The sequence below is a fragment of the Phyllobates terribilis genome, unplaced genomic scaffold (genome assembly GCF_046119375.1).
Source record: "Phyllobates terribilis strain yellow unplaced genomic scaffold, ASM4611937v1 Scaffold_5__5_contigs__length_657084704, whole genome shotgun sequence".
Lineage (NCBI taxonomy): Eukaryota > Metazoa > Chordata > Amphibia > Anura > Dendrobatidae > Phyllobates > Phyllobates terribilis.
The window spans coordinates 189,949,571-189,968,601 of NW_027362765.1; the positions used below are offsets into that span (position 1 = coordinate 189,949,571).

At 45.6% G+C, this 19,031-nt stretch overlaps 1 protein-coding gene across 1 annotated transcript; it reads right to left on the reverse strand.

Moving 5' to 3' along the window:
* Positions 1–1,222: 1,222 nt before the first annotated feature.
* RUNDC1 (RUN domain containing 1) lies at positions 1,223–18,314 on the reverse strand. Its single transcript, XM_073683633.1, has 5 exons — positions 17,815–18,314; positions 11,183–11,341; positions 7,938–8,136; positions 6,163–6,240; positions 1,223–3,939 (listed from the first exon to the last, which is right to left on the reverse strand). The coding sequence occupies exons 1-5, from the start codon at positions 18,208–18,210 to the stop codon at positions 3,074–3,076; spliced, it is 1,698 nt and encodes a 565-aa protein (XP_073539734.1). The 5' UTR covers positions 18,211–18,314; the 3' UTR covers positions 1,223–3,073.
* Positions 18,315–19,031: the final 717 nt, after the last annotated feature.

Below are 19,031 nucleotides of genomic sequence, written 5' to 3' on the forward strand. Positions count from 1 at the left end.
CAGCAATTCTCAAACAAGTCATGCAAAGTGTTGATTGTGTTTTAGTTCTGAAAATCTGTTGTAAAAAAAAAAAAACCTGAAAAACTGACAAATCGCAGAAAAGTATGATATAAGTTGCAGACATCTTCCATTGAAGTCTATGGCAAGCGAATAGTGTGCAACTTGCAAACAGAAACAGAACAAATTAGGATACATTTGCGGCTGTGTTGCAAGTCACAATGCAACACCATAGGAAATCGTTAAGTGCGACATCGCACTGCGACACGTCTCCGTGTATCGCTTGCCTTTATGTTCTCAACTAATGATTATTCTTTGGATCATTCCAGTCCAATGTGCTATAAAAAATAGAATATTTTAGAATTCCCGGCTAGAGGTCCCGCTGCTTAAAACACAGACAAAGCAGAATGTAACACATCCAGGATCACACACAACCATACATATATGCTACACATAATACACCGACCTTACAGATCAGAGACAAGAATGAGTACCGGAAAACAACCTTCACCCCGGCTCGGTCTAAGCTTGCTTTGTACAGTGCCTACAAGTAGTATTCAACCCCCTGCAGATTTAGCTGGTTGACACATGCGGAATTAACTTGGCATTGTGACATTTGTACTGTAGATCAGCCTGGAAGTGGGAAATGCACTGCAGCTAATTTTGTTTTTTATTTTATTTTATTTTTTTTTTTTAAAACGTTAAAAGTTAATTCAGAGTGTCATTTATTATTCAACCCCTCAAACCACAAGAATTCTGTTTGGTCCCCCTAAAGTATTAAGAAGTAGTTCAGGCACCAAGAATAATGAGCTTCACATGTGTGGATTAAAGATCTCTTTTGCCAGCCTTTTCTGACTATTTAAGACCCTCCCCAAACTTGTGAACAGCACTCAGACATGGTCAACATGGGAAAGACAAAGGAGCATTCCAAGGCCATCAGAGACAAGATCGTGGAGGGTCACAAGGCTGGCAAGGGGTACAAAACCCTTTCCAAGGAGTTGGGCCTACCTGTCTCCACTGTTGGGAGCATCATCCGTAAGTGGAAGGCTTATGGAACTACTGTTAGCCTTCCACGGCCAGGACAGCCTTTGAAAGTGTCCTCCCGTGCCGAGGCCAGGCTTGTCCGAAGAGTCAAGGCTAACCCAAGGACAACAAGGAAGGAGCTCCGGGAAGATCTCATGGCAGTGGGGACATTGGTTTCAGTCAATACCATAAGTAACGTACTCCACCGCAATGGTCTCCGTTCCAGACGAGCCCGTAAGGTACCTTTACTTTCAAAGCGTCATGTCAAGGCTCATCTACAGTTTGCTCATGATCACTTGGAGGACTCTGAGACAGACTGGTTCAAGGTTCTATGGTCTGATGAGACCAAGATCGAGATCTTTGGTGCCAACCACACACGTGACGTTTGGAGACTGGATGGCACTGCATACGACCCCAAGAATACCATCCCTACAGTCAAGCATGGTGGTGGCAGCATCATGCTGTGCGGCTGTTTCTCTGCCAAGGGGCCTGGCCATGTGGTCCGCATCCATGGGAAGATGGATAGCACAGCCTACCTGGAGATTTTGGCCAAGAACCTCCGCTCCTCCATCAAGGATCTTAAGATGGGTCGTAATTTCATCTTCCAACAAGACAACGACCCAAAGCACACAGCCAAGAAAACCAAGGCCTGGTTCAAGAGGGAAAAAGTCAAGGTGTTGGAGTGGCCTAGTCAGTCTCCTGACCTTAACCCAATTGAAAACTTGTGGAAGGAGCTCAAGAATAAAGTCCACATGAGACACCCAAAGAACCTAGATAACTTGGAGAAGATCTGCATGGAGGAGTGGGCCAAGATAACTCCACAGACCTGTGCCGGCCTGATCAGGTCTTATAAAAGACGATTATTAGCTGTAATTGCAAGCAAGGGTTATTCCACAAAATATTAAACATAGGGGTTGAATAATAATTGACCCACACTTTTATGTTTAAAATTTAATAAAATTCAACTGAGCAACATAACTTTTTGGTTTGTAAGATTTATGCTTCTGTTCATAAAACCTACTCTCGTTTGCAGTTTGAAGGCTCTAACTTATTTGCATCTTATCAAACCAGCTAAATCTGCAGGGGGTTGAATACTACTTGTAGGCACTGTAAGTATGACCATTTACTGTCATTCATCACTAACCCAAATTTCGGTATCCTTAAACTTTGGCTATACATCTTTGGCGCCCAAGTTGATTATTTTCGAACATTGGTAATTGTGAAGCCATTTTTAATGATTAATGAAAAATACTCTGATTACCGGAATCAGTCCTTTAGGTTTCGGCCCCACCACGACATATCACCGCTGTATGTCAACCCTATTTTTTCACCCACGACAGAAGTTTCAAGTGACTTTGACAATCACATAAACTATGCAGATGGTCGAAGGTGCTGTATGTTGCATTCAGGTGCCGTTTTAGGCGTCCTGCATCCACAGAGGAGCCGATATAATACCATCACACAAACAGTCCCTCTTATCCCTACGGATCCCCCTGGCGGCTATTCTGCATGGCTGTCTCAATGTAGGACATCAGATGCTCCCGCTATGTAACGTATACATAGTAGGGAGCAGGGGATAATGCCATTCTCCAATAGTAAAAGAACTGTGTCTTTGAGGTAGGTACCAGTCTTCCTTGGTATCACAGTGTACTAAGACAGTGATATATTCAGTAACCATATACCTCTATTGTATACTTTCCTTGAAGTAGAACTGCACAGTTATACCCTCAGGCCTGTAATGGCAGTAATGTCAAAGTAATGGCAGATCCTCAGTGATGGGAGTATCTTTTTCACTAGTTACATATGATATATACCATATTTAAAATACATATAAACATCGTAAAATACATTTTCCATTTTTGTAACCTATGAAAAGACCTCATTGGATAATGGAGGATTAGTAATTGTGCTTGGTATCCTCCTCAAACCTTTAGGACCACACAGATGTAGTCTGTAATTGGCAGAAGAGAATGGGGTAAAGCCCAGCCCTCTACAGACACCTGAAATGATAACAGCGAGATGAACACATGGGACTCCGATTCTCTATGCAACATCAAAAAGCATCTTTTATGTTCTTGAGCTGCCGAACAGCGAGGTCTACAGGGAGGTTAAACTTTAGGGTGCTGAGACGGCTGAGAACATTCAGGGCACTCTCAAAGCCGCTGCTGGCCATGTAACTCCAAGGTTGGTAATGAGACTGTATCAACACGCCCGACTTACAGATGAGGTTGAGCCACGATACAAGACGCTGCTCGTTTAGTGCCATGCAGATCAGCGCTTTGAACTCCGAGTCCGCACCGCGCTTAAATGGGTCATGTTCTGTTAACACGGAGTGGATGGCAGAGAGGAGACTCTGCTTCGGGGTCACCTTATGGCTTCCTGAGACAGGGAGGGAAAAGGATTGAGAGAGCTTGCGAGCAGGAGAGTCAACAAATGCCTTTCCGTTCTTCTCCTGGTAGTACTTGACAAATAGTTCCCAGGGGTGCATGGAAGGAGGCGAGGCGGTGAAGACCGGGATCAGGCAGGCAATGGGTGCCAAAACCAAACTCATTCCTTGAGATGTAGTATATAGACCATGTGACATGAGGTCCCTGATAGCAATGGCCAGCTCCTTCCGGACAGCCACCGTCAGCTCGTCTTTTCCTCCTAGTGCAATCTCCTGCATAGTGGCATAGCTAATGACATGATCGTGAGGCTGTTGGCGCAGTGCCAGCTGCTTCACCTTCTCCACGGAGGTTTCCAACTTCTTGATTAGTGGGGTGAAGTCTCTGCTGCTTTCATCTTGATTCCAGAGGTTTTGAGGAACGTGACCGGCACCACAGCCTAACTGACTGGCTGCAAAGATCTGCAGCACGGCCAGGGCCCGCCGTAACAGATGGAGTCCAGTCTCTCGAATTTGCTTGGCCTGCTCTGGATTCACTGATAAAACAGAAGACATGTCTAAAGTCAGCACAACATTTCTTCTAGAGTTGGTAGCAGTTTCACAGGCAAGAAGTAGAAACATACAACCTCCCTGCTGTGCAAGAGCTAAAACCTGCGGCATAGACATATTGATTCAGCAGCGCCAGGCAAATTGTGCGGGAGGTCCTGCAACATGTGGATGAGATTGTGTAGAAACTCACCCACAATGCTATGACTAGTAATATGATGCCGATTTCCTGATTTGTGGGAACATAGCACTTTTGCAAGAAAACTGGCGTAAAACCACTTTAAAAAGTCGCTACATTTTTGCGCAATGTGGAGATGTGCAAAAAATTTTGCGCCGTTTGGTGGTTTCATGCCAGTATAAAGGAGCGCTGCTGAAATGGGCGGAACTGGGGACGCGACACTGCTATGCCCGCCCATAAAATTCAGCAAAAGTACCAGCGTTTGGTACAGAAGAAATGTTACTCCAGTCTCTGACTGACGTAAAATTTCTGGTGAGGCACACGCCACAAATAAGATGAGCCAAATTCATCAAGTGGTTTGCGCCTCCTAATAAATTTGGCGTATATTATTCCTGCACGCTCTACTTTGCTGGAACTGAAAGTCATTGTGGTTTTTGAGCAACAGAAATACACAACATCAAAAACGCACTACTTAACCCCTTCACCCATGGGCCATTTTCCGTTTTTGTGCTTTCGTTTTTTGCTCCCCTTCTTCCCAGAGCCATAACTTTTTTATTTTTCCGTCAATATGGCCGTGTCAGGGCTTGTTTTTTGAAGTACGAGTTGTACTTTTGAGTGACACCATTGGTTTTACCATATCGTGTATTGAAAAAAGGGGAAAAAAAATCCAAGTGTGGTGAAATTGTAAAAAAGTGCAATTCCGCAGTTTGTTTGTTTTTTTACCACGTTCACTGAATGCTAAAACTGACCTGCCATTATTATTCTCCAGGTCATTACGAGTTTGTAGATACCAAACATGTATAGGTTTATTTTTATTTAAGTGGTGAAAAAAAATCCAAAGTTTTTTTTTTTTTTTTAACAAAAGTCGCCGTTTTTTCGGGATCTGGGGCCGGCTGAGGACTTATTTTTTAGGGGCCGAGCGGACGTTTTTATTGATAACATTTTTGGGGTAGATCCAATGTTTTGATCGCCCGTTATTGCTTTTTATTGCAATGTTGTGGTGACAAAAAAAAGTAATTCTGGTGTTTTGATTTTTTTTCTCATTATGCGGTTTACCGATCGGATTAATTCTTTTTATATACTGATAGATCGGGCAATTCTGAACCCGGCGATACCAAATATTTGTATATTTGATTTTTTTTATTATTGTTTTATTTTGAAGGGTGCGAAAGGGGGGGGGGTGATGTAAAGTTTTATATTAAAAAAAAAACATTTTTTTTTTTCACTTTACACATGCTTCAATAGTCTCTATGGGAGACTAGAAGCTGCAATGATCAGATTGCTTGTGTGCAGCAGAAATGCTCACTTGCTATGAGCGCCAACCGCTGGGCGTGCTCATAGCCTCCCGGCAATGACAACCGCAGGGATCTCCTGCATACCCTGGGTTGTCATGCCAACCCATCGGCGACCCGCGGTCATCTGACACGGGTGCCGATGGGTGGGATTAATGACGTTCTTCGCTGCGGCCATCTTAAATGCCGATGTCAGAGATTGACAGCTGCATGTAACATGTTAACAGTGGTGGATGAATCACGGGGCACATGACAGCAGATCAGATCAGCTGTCATGTCTCCGGAAAGGTGTGGGCTCATCACCGGAGCCTGCACCAAAGGGAGAGACCCGACATATGCCATACATGTACCCAAGGCCATGTTCGTACGCTCAGTATTTTACCTCAGTATTTGTAAGCCAAAACCAGGAGTGGAGCAATCAGAGGAAAAGTATAATAGAAACTCGTCACCACTTCTGGATTTATCACCCACTCCTGGTTTTGTCTCTCAAATACGGAGGTAAAAAACTCACCAAATACTGAACGTGTGAACGTGGCCTGGGGGTGTAGACCCTAAATATGTAAATGCCACAAACACACCTGTTTTAGTATAGTGAAAGAGCTGTCAGTCTATGGGAGTGGGGTGAGGCGCAGCTATCGGAGACCTGCCTCTTGGACTAGTCATCACATAGTTGAACACACATGGCCATAATAAGGGAAGCAGTGTTGGTTATACCAGCAGGTCTGTCAATGCTGTATGCTCACCATTGGGCCGTGCATTGGGGCCAAAACCTGGGGTGTATCCTGTCGCTCCTCCGATTGGATTCTCAGGTGGGCTTTCGTCTATTAAAAAAAGAAAATGATTTCATTTAATATATTCCAGAGCTTTTACTTGTCAGTGATGACCAGCAAACCAGTACAAATACCCAGGTATAGCAGAATGCCATCTTTTTTTCTATACACAAAATTTTGCTAGATGCTTTCTAGGGAAGCCAACGGGGAGGAGGGGGATTCTGCTGCAGTATCTCTCCCTCCGAGTGTGTGAAACAACATGTTGTCAGAAAGGGGGGCAACACACAGGAGAACTGTGGCATCACACCAGAAGTAGGCCGTCCACTCAGCACACACAGAGAAAGTAAAGGCCCCATACACATTACACGGCCGTCAGCTGAACAATTGTTAGTTTGGCTGACAGCCATCTCCCCGACACACCGGAACGCTCTCTCTCGCTCAATGAGAGATCAGCGGATAGAAATTTATCTCCAGCGAGAACAAAAGGGCCGGCTGTTGGGATTTCTGCAGGTTCGGATCTTTCTATCTATCCTGGGAGAGCCAGGAGGCCCTCCATACACATTAAACTAAAGTTGGACCCCGCCAAAATCGACAGGCTCAGCTGACGTTAGTTTATAGTGTACACAAGCCTTTAAGGGCTATTCCAATCTCCAAGATCATATCCCAATATGTAGTAGGTGTAATAATATTAGCAAATACCTCCAATTAGAAATGTAGTATAGTTTTTCTTATTCGCTATGTCTCTTTCCTCATGTGCAGACATTGCAGGACCTTAGGTATCCATGGTTATGACCACTAGCAACTAGCTAACTGTCACTATATCAGTGGTCATAACCATGGATTCTTAAGGTCCTGCAATGTCTGCACATGAGGAAAGAGACATAGCGAATCAGAAAAACTATACTACATTTGTAATTGGAGGTATTTGCTAATATTATTATTATTACACCTACTACATATTGGGATAGGATGTTGGAGATGGGAATACCCCTTTATATGTGCAGGCCAAGTATTCCAGTGCTCAGTGGAGCGCAGACAAAGCATTTCAGTATTATTCTGTCCTTAATACCAGGGTTTACCCACAGATAACAGCAGGGGCAACTTCTTGCTGCCATGATCAGATAATTATTTGGCAGTTTGCTGTTCATATCTTTATTTGGCCTTGGATATATCAATCCTGAGTCACACTAAGATATCAAACCATCTCAGAAATAAATAGGAACAGCCTGTGTCCCACCCAGCAACATGTAATATCCACGTAACTCACTAACCCTTACACGGCCCGCACCACCTCTGCTCTCAGCACCCGCCATCCAGGCAGAGACACAGATGGCACACAGCACATCTATGACATCACACTATTGGCATGCCACATGTGAGTGGGCGCCGTATCTCTGCCTGCTGAGAAATATGGTGCAAACTACTATAAGTTCACATGATTTATTTTTAAAATAGAACAAAAAAAAAACAAAACTATTTTTGATGAGGCAGGGGAGTCCCCATATACAAGAGTTACTACTATTATAGACGTTGACATCACCGCTGCAGCAACATCAATAAAGACAGGAGGCAGCAGCAGAGCGGCATCACCGGAACCATAGGGGTAAGTCTTTGTTATTTTTATGTATAGGGAACAAATGGCATTAAAAAAAAAGTAATAAACCCCACAACCCTTCACCATCCTAACCAGTCATATCGAGAATTGCAGTATTTATCCTGATTTTGGCCACAGCCCATCCAGTTCTGACCTTGAATGAATTTTATGAACATCTCGAGGTCTCGGATCTGGGTCTTCAGTTGGTCCACTAGCTGTTCTTTTACCCGCGCTGGATTGACAATCTGAGCAATGGCAGCGTCCACTCTCTGGCGCAGCTCTTCAGGGGACAAGCAGCCGATATCTTCATTTATGTTGACATCCAGTTTCTTTATTAACTCATCAATGATCACCTGCAAGAGGAGGACAATTTATATCATACAATGTATGGATGTAACAAATCAACTATTTAAAGGGGTTTTCCCAATACTGTGATATTGATAACCTAGCCAAAGGATCAATTTAAAGGGAGTCTGTCAGCACAGGATTACTGATTCAGAGTCAGTCTCTTCAGAGAGGAAGAGGACTAGAACTCTAGTGCCACCTATAGGAAGTAGCAATCCTAAAAGTAAATATCGACTCTCTTAACGAGCCTTGTCACATGACTTAGGATTAAAGCCAAATAACAAAATCTCAGTTTGCAGACACTGTTTCAGGGTACTGCCTGTCATCAGTGCAAAGTGTGAGCTCTGGTTTGGCTGGGTGAAAGACGTTTGATCGGGCTCCAAGAAGTAACGTTTCTCCTTGCGGAGAGTGACAAGTCAAAGTCTGACATGCCAAGGTGAGGAGACTTCTAAGCCGCAATGTTCTGACAGAGAACCTTTAAGATCAGTGGGAAATTGGCACTCACCACCACTATTGTCTTCTCCTGCAGCAGCCAGATGTAAATAGTGTACAAAGCAGAACATCACAGCTCCATACATAGTTTGGTGGCCGCCGCTGGGTACTGCAGATCAGCTACTATTCTTTTCAAAAGGACATGATCTGCAGCAGACACTAAGGCCGGGGTCACACGAGCGTATAACATATGATGCGAGAGCATCGGATGCCGTATGCTAATGACACTCGGCTCCTGCTCTGCTGCGAGCGTAAGCCGAGTGTAAGTGCTCCTATCCTCTCGCATGAGAGAATCGCAGCTCAGGTGCGCAGGAGACAGAGAAAGTAATTTCTCCATATCCTCCATTGCCTGTCTCGGCGTATATCGGACTGCAATGGGATGACATCCGAGTGCAGTCCAAAGCTTCACACGCACCCATAGACTTATATGGGTGTGTGTGAGCCGAGTCTCGCTGTCAATCGCAGCATGCTGCGTTTGTTTTGTCATGCTGAATCGGCATGAGAAAAAAAAAAAAAATATCGCAGATCTGAAATGCCCCATAGTAGAACATTGTTCCAAGTGCAATCCAAATTTTTATCGGATTGCACTAGTCCGATGTATTCACTTGTGTGAGTGAGGCCTAACCAGTGCAGTGTGGTGTACAGTTTCATACCAAGTTGACATCTGGCTGCCACTTGTGCTGATAACAGTTGATTGGTGGTGTCACGGGTGTGTCAGGTGTGACAGACAGTCGCTCTGGAGCCGGCTGCAGAAGGTCACTGCGCTTGGCATTGCAGACGCCTTCTTGATCCTCTTATCTCTTTGGTATTGTTGTATCCTTCTTCCTTTAGGACCCAGCAGCTACTTCCACCTTCTGCTACTGATTGACACACCCTTGCTTGGTAGTTAAAAACTCTCAGTTTCTCCAGAGAGGCGCCGGTGATAGTTTTATGTACCTCTGTGTTGGCTTGGAGCACCAGCAGTTGGCTAGCTTCTTCTCTTGTACCCTTGGAGGGCAGTTGGCATTATGTCTCTGGTGTCTGCTTAAGCTAAGTGTATCTCCTTTGTTTGTCTACCTTGTTATCTTTAGTTTGTAGTGGGGCTTGACTAGTGCTCACCCTGTCCCCTCCCTATCTAGGGCCAAGCTCTAGGGACATTCAGGGTTTAGGTTCCTGCTCGGCGATAGGTGTGGAACCTATATACGGACGATAGGGTAGGCAGGGTGATATTAGATCTGCCTAGGGGGCTTCACTCTCCCTTTCCATAGTGTCTGGGCTTACTTCCCCTCTTCCCTTCGTGTTGCACTTAGTCTTTCCCTCACCTAGCGTGACAAGTTGGGGTGCCGGACACCCACCGATCTTCCATAAATGGTGGATAGCATCTAATAATGAAAAGCTGCACACAAACAGTTGCACATCCAATATGATGAAAAATAGAAACAACCAGATACAAAAGACATCTAAAAAAAATAAAAACAACCTAAAGACATCCTGATCCCAGGCACAGAATTTGCCTGAGGACCTCCCCACACAAATGACTAATTTCACATATGATAGATTATCCCCTATCCATAGGGAGAGCCTCTTGTGAATGGAGCGGTGGTCGATCATGCGAACTGCTGCTCCATTCATTCTTAAGGGGACCACCGGAAATAGCAGAGTACAGAGTTCGACGCTACCATTAAGAATGAGTGGAATGGATGTGTGCATGATCGACCACCACTCCATTGAAAGGGAGCTCTTCAGATATTGGTGGTAGCCCCAGGGATTGGGAAGTCATTCCCTGTGTTATGGATAGGAGTTTACTTCCAAACTTGGTACAACCCCTAAGACAAGTGTAAAGATGTAGAATAGGCAGGGAGTAGCAATGCAGTACACAATAAATCTGTGCATATTGAATAGTCAAGAAAAAAAGGACTATTATGTCTGTGATAAATTGTACATCCAGGTATGAGTGTGAGAAAGACTACACCACATGTATTGCCATGCCAGGACGGCTTCATCATTACCCCTGGGCTATAGGATATTCCCATCTTACCTTTGTAGTGCCACATTTTGATGGCGCGAAGGACACACAGAACTGCACCCGGCAATAAATTGGGTAGTGCCGCTCTTCGTGCCATTTAAACAAGGTGCTTCAGGTCCTTGGAGTGGCAGGATCTCCAGTGACCTGTGAGTTATCAACTTGCCAATATAGGAATAACTGATTAAGGTGCAATATGGATACTGTACTGGTGGGTGCAATAGAGTCCTTACATCCACTGTCCCAGCCACAATGTCGATCACAAGGCTAGTCCTAATGAAACATGAAGAATCGGGGGTCCCAGGAATGTGAGACATCTCTTGGCTAAATAGCTGGTGGACACATATGCTCACTGGCCAGCACCGCATAATGCAGCCCCGGGACAGATGAAGACGTAGATAAATAAGAATAATCATTAGATCGCTATACATTAATTATGGACTTTTAGGGGGTGAATGTGGGGTGTATGGCGACCTCTCTACAAGCTGTTTTGAAATTCTCTTTACCATTTTATTGCCCTACATTATAGATCATGTCATATAATCTTCAGAGCCACTTACCCGTTGTCTCTCCATGACCATAGACTGGGGTAGAGAGTCATAATTTCCCTCTTGGTAGGCAAATGTCTCCAGATCATCGAGCTGCGTCTTGAGCTGTACAATAAGTTCTCGCTGCTTTTTCCTCTGCGCCTCAATACGTTCCCTTTTCTCCCATTCACTCTGCAGGATAATCATGAAGGAAAAGGATCATTATGTCAAATGGCTGCAACATAGTAATACAGTAGGCTCAAGGAGAAGTATATGCCAATCCAGCCGAATGAAAGCCAGATATATAAGCCATTGATACGGGGCATAATGGAATCGCATGCCCCATTCCAACAGGAACGACTGTTTGTGGCCGCCATATGGGAGCGGAAGTACCGACTCTTACCTGCCGGCATCTCTTCCTTTGATTAGCCTGCATGGCGTCACATCCGCATCATCAACGATGACTTTGCACCAGGCTGGCTAATCAGAAGAAGAGCTGCTTATGTCAGCAGGTAAGAGGTGACACTCCCGCTCCCATGAAGCAACCACAGACCTCTGTCATAGCCAATGCCGAGGGACAAGTAATAAAATTCGCACCAACTCTAATCAAGTCTATTGTGAATATTTGCAATGTGCAGGAATATTTTGGGTTAATGTTTCTCCTTGTAGAGACCACCAGGGAGGCTTATAGGCTATGCAAAAAGACAGTGCCACCCATGGGAAACAGCTATGCTATAAGTCGTTGTTTGATCCCCCATTGCTTTGCAACATGTGTAACGATATAAGAAACAACAGAGTCTACTCTATCAGAAAGACTCATCTGCAACTATTTTGGGGTTCTTGTTGCTCAGCAGTGCAGAGCAGGATCCTGGTGGGCAGTGTGAGAGGCCTTTGATGTGGGTCTTGGGGGAGAAGTATTGTTTCTGCTTGTGTAGGGAGTCCTATAAGCAAGGCAAGACTCCTTGGAAAAAAAACGTAAATTAGGTTCTCAACCATCTTTGTGCTGATGAGGGGTAAGAATGCTGAAAGGGATGTCTGTTTGGCTTATATCCTTGGTCATCCTTGCATAATAAAGACACCCTAAACGCCGATAATTGTGGTTTTGCGTGGAGTATAAAATCCTCCCTCCCAGATCCTATGACATCTAGTAGAGTATGTCTATATAGGAAGAGGTGGACCACAACGCTACTATGTACTCTGCGGCTAACGGACCAGAACAAGGGTCTCTGCATTGGACACCCAGGCCAATTTGATTCTGGTGGGTGGAAGATGGGCACTAACTCAAAATAGAAAAACAAGATTTCAAGGGTACGTTCCCATATGTTCTGCTACGCATTTTGATATGGATCTACAGCAAAATTACAACATAATCGGGGTGTGTGACATGCGGATTTTCTCGGATTTGCTGATGATTTTACCCTTACAAAGACGAAAATCTGCTGTGAAAAGCAACTGTATAAATTGTCCTGCTGTAAATTTACAATCCACAGCACGAGTCTAAATGCCCGCCGTGTGTGAACATACCCCAAGTCTTTATATGCAGAGGTTATTGAAAGTAACAATATAACAATGGATCAGGAAGGAAACTGCTTTATGCACCTATACATGACTGACAACACAACAGACTGATACATGACACTTACCAGATCCTGCGCGGGGAAAGCATTAAAAAGAAAAGGAAGAGGAGAGCTTTCATTATTGGGCACAAGTAGAAGCAGAACAGGTCTGACATGTTGGTAGCAGAGGCAGGTGTGTTATTTGTGTAATGTCATTAGTCATTCTGACATCTCAGCACACAGCTGCCCTGAATTTACAGGAAATGCCGAGAATGGTGCCCATGCTCAAAAAAGAATCCTGGCGTAAAGGGAAACCCAAACACTTCCTTAGGGAATATTTCCATATTACTTTCTACTAGGGTATATTCCCACGTTTTATAATAAAAAGTCATTTGGAAAAGTGATCAGTTGAGATAAATGGAGCTGTTTGGTGTGAGCAATTCCTGCCTGTAATATGGATGCGATCATTAAAGGGTTATTCCAGTCTTCATAAATGGATATTGTCAGACAGTGCTCGTAAATACAAGACATTGTGCAATTTACTGCTTATTAAAATTTGTAGCCATTCTTATCAATTTTATTTTGTTTACAACTCTTTGTCTTGGAGACCACCGCTGCTATACATCAGAACATGCACAGTGCTTACAAGCTATTTTTTATTGCTCTTGTAAGCACTGTTGAAAGTAGCTAGGATTACTGATCTAATCCCAGCAAGCTTTAGAGCACTTCTTACAGGCTAGACAGCAGCAGCAGTCGGACTCCTAAGCAACAAGTTGTAAAGAAAAAAAAAAGTTAAAATCTCAGAAACGGCTGCACGTTTTAATATGTAGTAAATTACAAAAGCGCTAGTTTTTACAAGTCCTATGCATCTAGAAAGATGTGCATAACCCTGTCCATCCACAGGGGGACTGGGATCAGGACGTGTCAGACTGGGGACTTTGCAGGGCATTGTCTATAGTAGTGATGAAGATAATCCAGCACAGCGCTCAGCTATAATTGCCACTCACATAGACAATGAAGGAGTGCAGGGCACACACGGGATCGGCCTCCAATGAAGGAGTGCAGGGCACACACAGGATCGGCCTCCAATGAAGGAGTGCAGGGCACACACAGGATCGGCCTCCAATGAAGGAGTGCAGGGCACACACAGGATCGGCCTCCAATGAAGGAGTGCAGGGCACACATGGGATCGGCCTCCAATGAAGGAGTGCAGGGCACACATGGGATCGGCCTCCAATGAAGGAGTGCAGGGCACACATGGGATCGGCCTCCAATGAAGGAGTGCAGGGCACACACGGGATCGGCCTCCAATGAAGGAGTGCAGGGCACACACGGGATCGGCCTCCAATGAAGGAGTGCAGGGCACACACAGGATCGGCCTCCAATGAAGGAGTGCAGGGCACACACGAGATCGGCCTCCAATGAAGGAGTGCAGGGCACACATGGGATCGGCCCCGCCACTAAACTGCTGGCTGCGCAGGAGGTAGCACAACAGTCACAGGATAGGTGGTATTATGGACGCCCTTTCATTTGGCAGCACCCACAATGGCGACTGGCTGTAGTGATCTGCTGTGAAACTATCCACTATTGTACTTTTACACGGAAGTATGAGATTACATAAACACAAAATTCCACTTTTAGGTGCAGCTCTCCTTGTTGATGAGAGATGCAGGGTCGGAGTTTTCACCAGCACAAGTGATTAAGGGCCCTCAGAGGTCTGTCCACCAACATCCCAAACACTACACATTAGTGGTTGTCAGATGCCCAGTTACAGCAGGAGGACATTATAAAGAGGGATCCTCCACCCAACACCCCATCTATAAACTAGAGCACCACAAGGGACTTCAGCTCTAGCAGACTTGGTCTGATCAACTATAGGTCCTGTGGTTTTTGTGACATTTCCTAATTGTCTGGACAGCAGATGTTGGGGAAAAGAGGGATTGGGTAATCTGGATTTCCACATGATTTCTATAGCCACAAGAAATAAGCAGATAACAGAGGAGTCTGGCACCAGCCCTTCTTGGTGAAACAAGCATGCATGCTCAACCAAGCTTGCATGTTTATGATAGAGAGGAGGAAATAGCTGTCAGCCAAAAGGTCCATTTTACGTGTGCGGCCACCCCGATTCTGCAGATACAACATATACAATTTATACGCGCTAACCATGCATATGTATGGTGAATTGGGAATCAAACATTATAATTCAGGGATTAGGAGCGAAGAATTCTTTAAATTATTGAACACTTACAGATAACAGAATTTTAGCCAGTCATATTATCTTCAAGTAACATGGAAGCAGGGTATGAGCACACAGATTATCCCAAACTGCAGAGGAACAATGTAACCGCTCAAAGCTTTGTAGTGTAGAAACCCAGCCTGATACATGTACGAGATGAGAGCTCCAGTCCACACCTGCAGTAATCCCAGCCTGAGACATGTACGGGATGAGAGCTCCACACCTGCAGTAATCCCAGCCTGATACATGTACGGGATGAGAGCTCCACACCTGCAGTAATCCCAGCCTGAGACATGTACGGGATGAGAGCTCCACACCTGCAGTAATCCCAGCCTGAGACATGTACGGGATGAGAGCTCCACACCTGCAGTAATCCCAGCCTGAGACATGTACGGGATGAGAGCTCCACACCTGCAGTAATCCCAGCCTGAGACATGTACGGGATGAGAGCTCCACACCTGCAGTAATCCCAGCCTGATACATGTACGGGATGAGAGCTCCACACCTGCAGTAATCCCAGCCTGAAACATGTACGGGATGAGAGCTCCACACCTGCAGTAATCCCAGCCTGAAACATGTACGGGATGAGAGCTCCACACCTGCAGTAATCCCAGTCTGATACATGTACGGGATGAGAGCTCCACACCTGCAGTAATCCCAGTCTGATACATGTACGGGATGAGAGCTCCACACCTGCAGTAATCCCAGCCTGAAACATGTACGGGATGAGAGCTCCACACCTGCAGTAATCCCAGCCTGATACATGTACGGGATGAGAGCTCCACACCTGCAGTAATCCCAACCTGATACATGTACGGGATGAGAGCTCCACACCTGCAGTAATCCCAGCCTGATACATGTAGAGGATGACAGCTCCACATCTTCTATAATTCCTGGCTGATACATGTAGAGGATGACAGCTCCACATCTTCTATAATTCCTGGCTGATACATGTAGAGGATGACAGCTCCACATCTTCTATAATTCCTGGCTGATACATGTAGAGGATGACAGCTCCACATCTTCTATAATTCCTGGCTGATACATGTAGAGGATGACAGCTCCACATCTTCTATAATTCCTGGTTGATACATGTACAGGATGACAGCTCTATATCTTCTATAATCCCTGGTTGATACATGTACAGGATGACAGCTCTATATCTTCTATAATCCCTGGTTGATACATGTACAGGATGACAGCTCCACATCTTCTATAATCTCTGGTTGATACATGTACTGGATGACAGCTCTATATCTTCTATAATCTCTGGTTGATACATGTACTGGATGACAGCTCTATATCTTCTATAATCTCTGGTTGATACATGTACTGGATGACAGCTCTATATCTTCTATAATCTCTGGTTGATACACGTACTGGATGACAGCTCTATATCTTCTATAATTCCTGGCTGATACATGTACTGGATGACAGCTCTATATCTTCTATAATCTCTGGTTGATACACGTACCGGATGACAGCTCTATATCTTCTATAATTCCTGACTGATACATGTACTGGATGACAGCTCTATATCTTCTATAATCCCTGGTTGATACATGTACAGGACGACAGCTCCATCTCTCATACTTCACTGATGTCATGTAACTGTAATCAGTGCCATACAACTAGATTATTAAGTAAAGAGCCTATTACTGGTCACCTACATGTAATCTACTGGAGAAGTCCAGAACTCAAAGCTGAAATAAATGATTTTCACAACAGAACTAAGTTTGGTGATTGCTATTTAGGCAATTCTCTGAACGGTTCTTCACAGCAGGTCTCTGTTCACACATCTGCTTGGACAGTCTATGAGTTCTATTTTCCGTGTATCCCACATGCAAATGAAATCAGAGGAGCCCAGCGCATCATTACGTCTCCGTCTGGTGTTCATCTTAAAGAACAAATAAAAAGTTCTGCATTCAGAACCTTTTTCTTCTATTAAAACCAGAGCCCATAATAATCAATGAGACCCCTCTGCTTCTGTTTGTAGAGGCACTATAGAGGTGAGTCTGAGGTTACACGGCCCCTAGGCGGACGGCCATCAGCTGGAGCTGGTCATTGTGGCATCGTGGCTACAATGCATCACCGATGACCGCTCTGGTACTGCGGCCATGAAAACTAATAGTTGGGGGATTATAACTCATTATTGGGGTGATCTCATGAAGCTGGCAGGGTGGTCCGCACATCCGGCTCCTCGGGTCCCAGTGATCAGCTCTTAGCACCCTAGAAGATGCGTCACTCTTCACTGTGTCTGGTGAAAGGGAAACCCAGCATTACACGACAGAAAGTCGCTTATTGGTGGTCCACGTAAGGCATGAAGGGTCTATGGGGCCCATCTGGGTCATTATGCCCTAACAGGACATGGGGGATCATTGGCGGACAGACAGAAGAGGGCCCCTGTACAAGAACAATACACCGGCCCCTGCAGTCCATAGCTCCTCATAATGCACGACCCATCTTGCTTTGTAGATAGAAGACCCCCTTACCACCAGGGTCCCTGCGGGGATAAATGACAAGTGTCCACTGTAGGAACTTGGTGACATACCAAAAGTATGTGGTGCCAACTTAATAAGACATTTATAAATGAGAGCCATCCATCTGGTCTGCCCAAGTTACAGCAAGGTATCTCATCACATGACAGTGCTACAGACCGAGGGAAATCCAGGGGGGTTTCCCAAAATCGGAAGGGAGCACTTTTTTGTGGATAGGAGGGAACAACCGACTTCAGGAAAAGCCCCCATGGGAATCCTGCAAGGCATGAATCAGAACTGACCAATGAAGCCACACACAAGGCAGTCATCTGAGAATCAGCCATGTATAAGTTGTACTACGATCTGATCGGCCCGATGTCGGCCAGCAGCACTCACCGACTCATCCAGCCCTGGTGCCCCGTGCACCCCCCGGGCCCCCTGCACATACGGGCAGCCCTTGAAGGCGAAGTCCTCCAGCTCCGCCAGCAGCCGCTCCTTCTCGCCGCCCTCCGCCCGCACGATCTGCTTCAGTCGGAACTGCACCTGGGCGAAGTGCGAGGTGAGGGCGAGCAGGGACGAGTTCAGCAGCTCCTGCTCCTCCTCCAGCCGCCGCAGCTTCTCCCCCATCTCCAGGGACACGGAGCAGGAGCGCAGGCGGCCTGATCCCGCCGCCGCCTCAGCCCCTGCCTTCTCACCCGGCCCGTCTGCCTCCTCCGCCACCGCTCCCACCGGAGCCCAGCGCTCCCCGGTGAACGGCTCCCCATCGGACATTGACAGCTCGTCTGCGGACATGGCGAAGTGTCTGACCCAGCTGGAGCTAGGCCGCCATAGTAGAATGCTGACGTCAGCCCTAGAACGCTGACATGTCTGTTGCCATGGAGAAGTGACGCGGAAGCACCTTCCTGTTCCTGACAATTAAAGGGACTGCACTGGTTTTGTTGTGCCATCAGTGCCTGGATGTGTATGGCCGGATGGGCCATCTAGCCCCTTAACCTCTCACAAGGGCATCTGAATGGCAGCAAGACATTTTTCCTAAGGCATTGGCAGCATTTGTCCTGGTGAAAACACACCTAGCTACAACTGTGGACGATGGAACAGCCATGGAGCACTAGTGGTGTAATCTATATACTGCATCACTGTCATACCCATATACAATATACTTCTTATGTAAGATCACCTCATACAAAAGGGGTATTCCTAAAATAAGTTATTCCCCAGAATAGGATAAAAATGACCACAGGGGTCCGACCGCTGGGATCCCCAATCCTGTCTTGAATCGAGTAGAGGTCCACATGCTTGATCTCTGAGCACTGTACTCCACCAGTCCTATAGATGTTGAATGATCATGCACTTCTCCACTCCATTCATCGTGTATGGGACTGCTGGAATATTTCGAGCACTATACTCATCCAGTCCTATAGATGTTGAATGAACATGAGCATCTCCACTCCATTCATCGTGTATGGGACTGCTGGAATATTTCGAGCACTATACTCATCCAGTCCTATAGATGTTGAATGAACATGAGCATCTCCACTCCATTCATCGTGTATGGGACTGCTGGAATATTCCGAGCGCTGTACTCATCCAGTCCTATAGATGTTGAATGAACA

Coding starts and splice junctions, on each gene's coding strand:
- RUNDC1 (XM_073683633.1), bottom strand. CDS start 18,210: ATGTCCGCAGACGAGCTGTCAATGTCCGATGGGGAGCCGTTCACCGGG. Junction 8,137..11,182: donor TGGTCATGGAGAGACAACGG/GTAAGTGGCTCT, acceptor CTCCTCTTGCAG/GTGATCATTGATGAGTTAAT. Junction 6,241..7,937: donor GTTCATAAAATTCATTCAAG/GTCAGAACTGGA, acceptor TTTTTTTAATAG/ACGAAAGCCCACCTGAGAAT.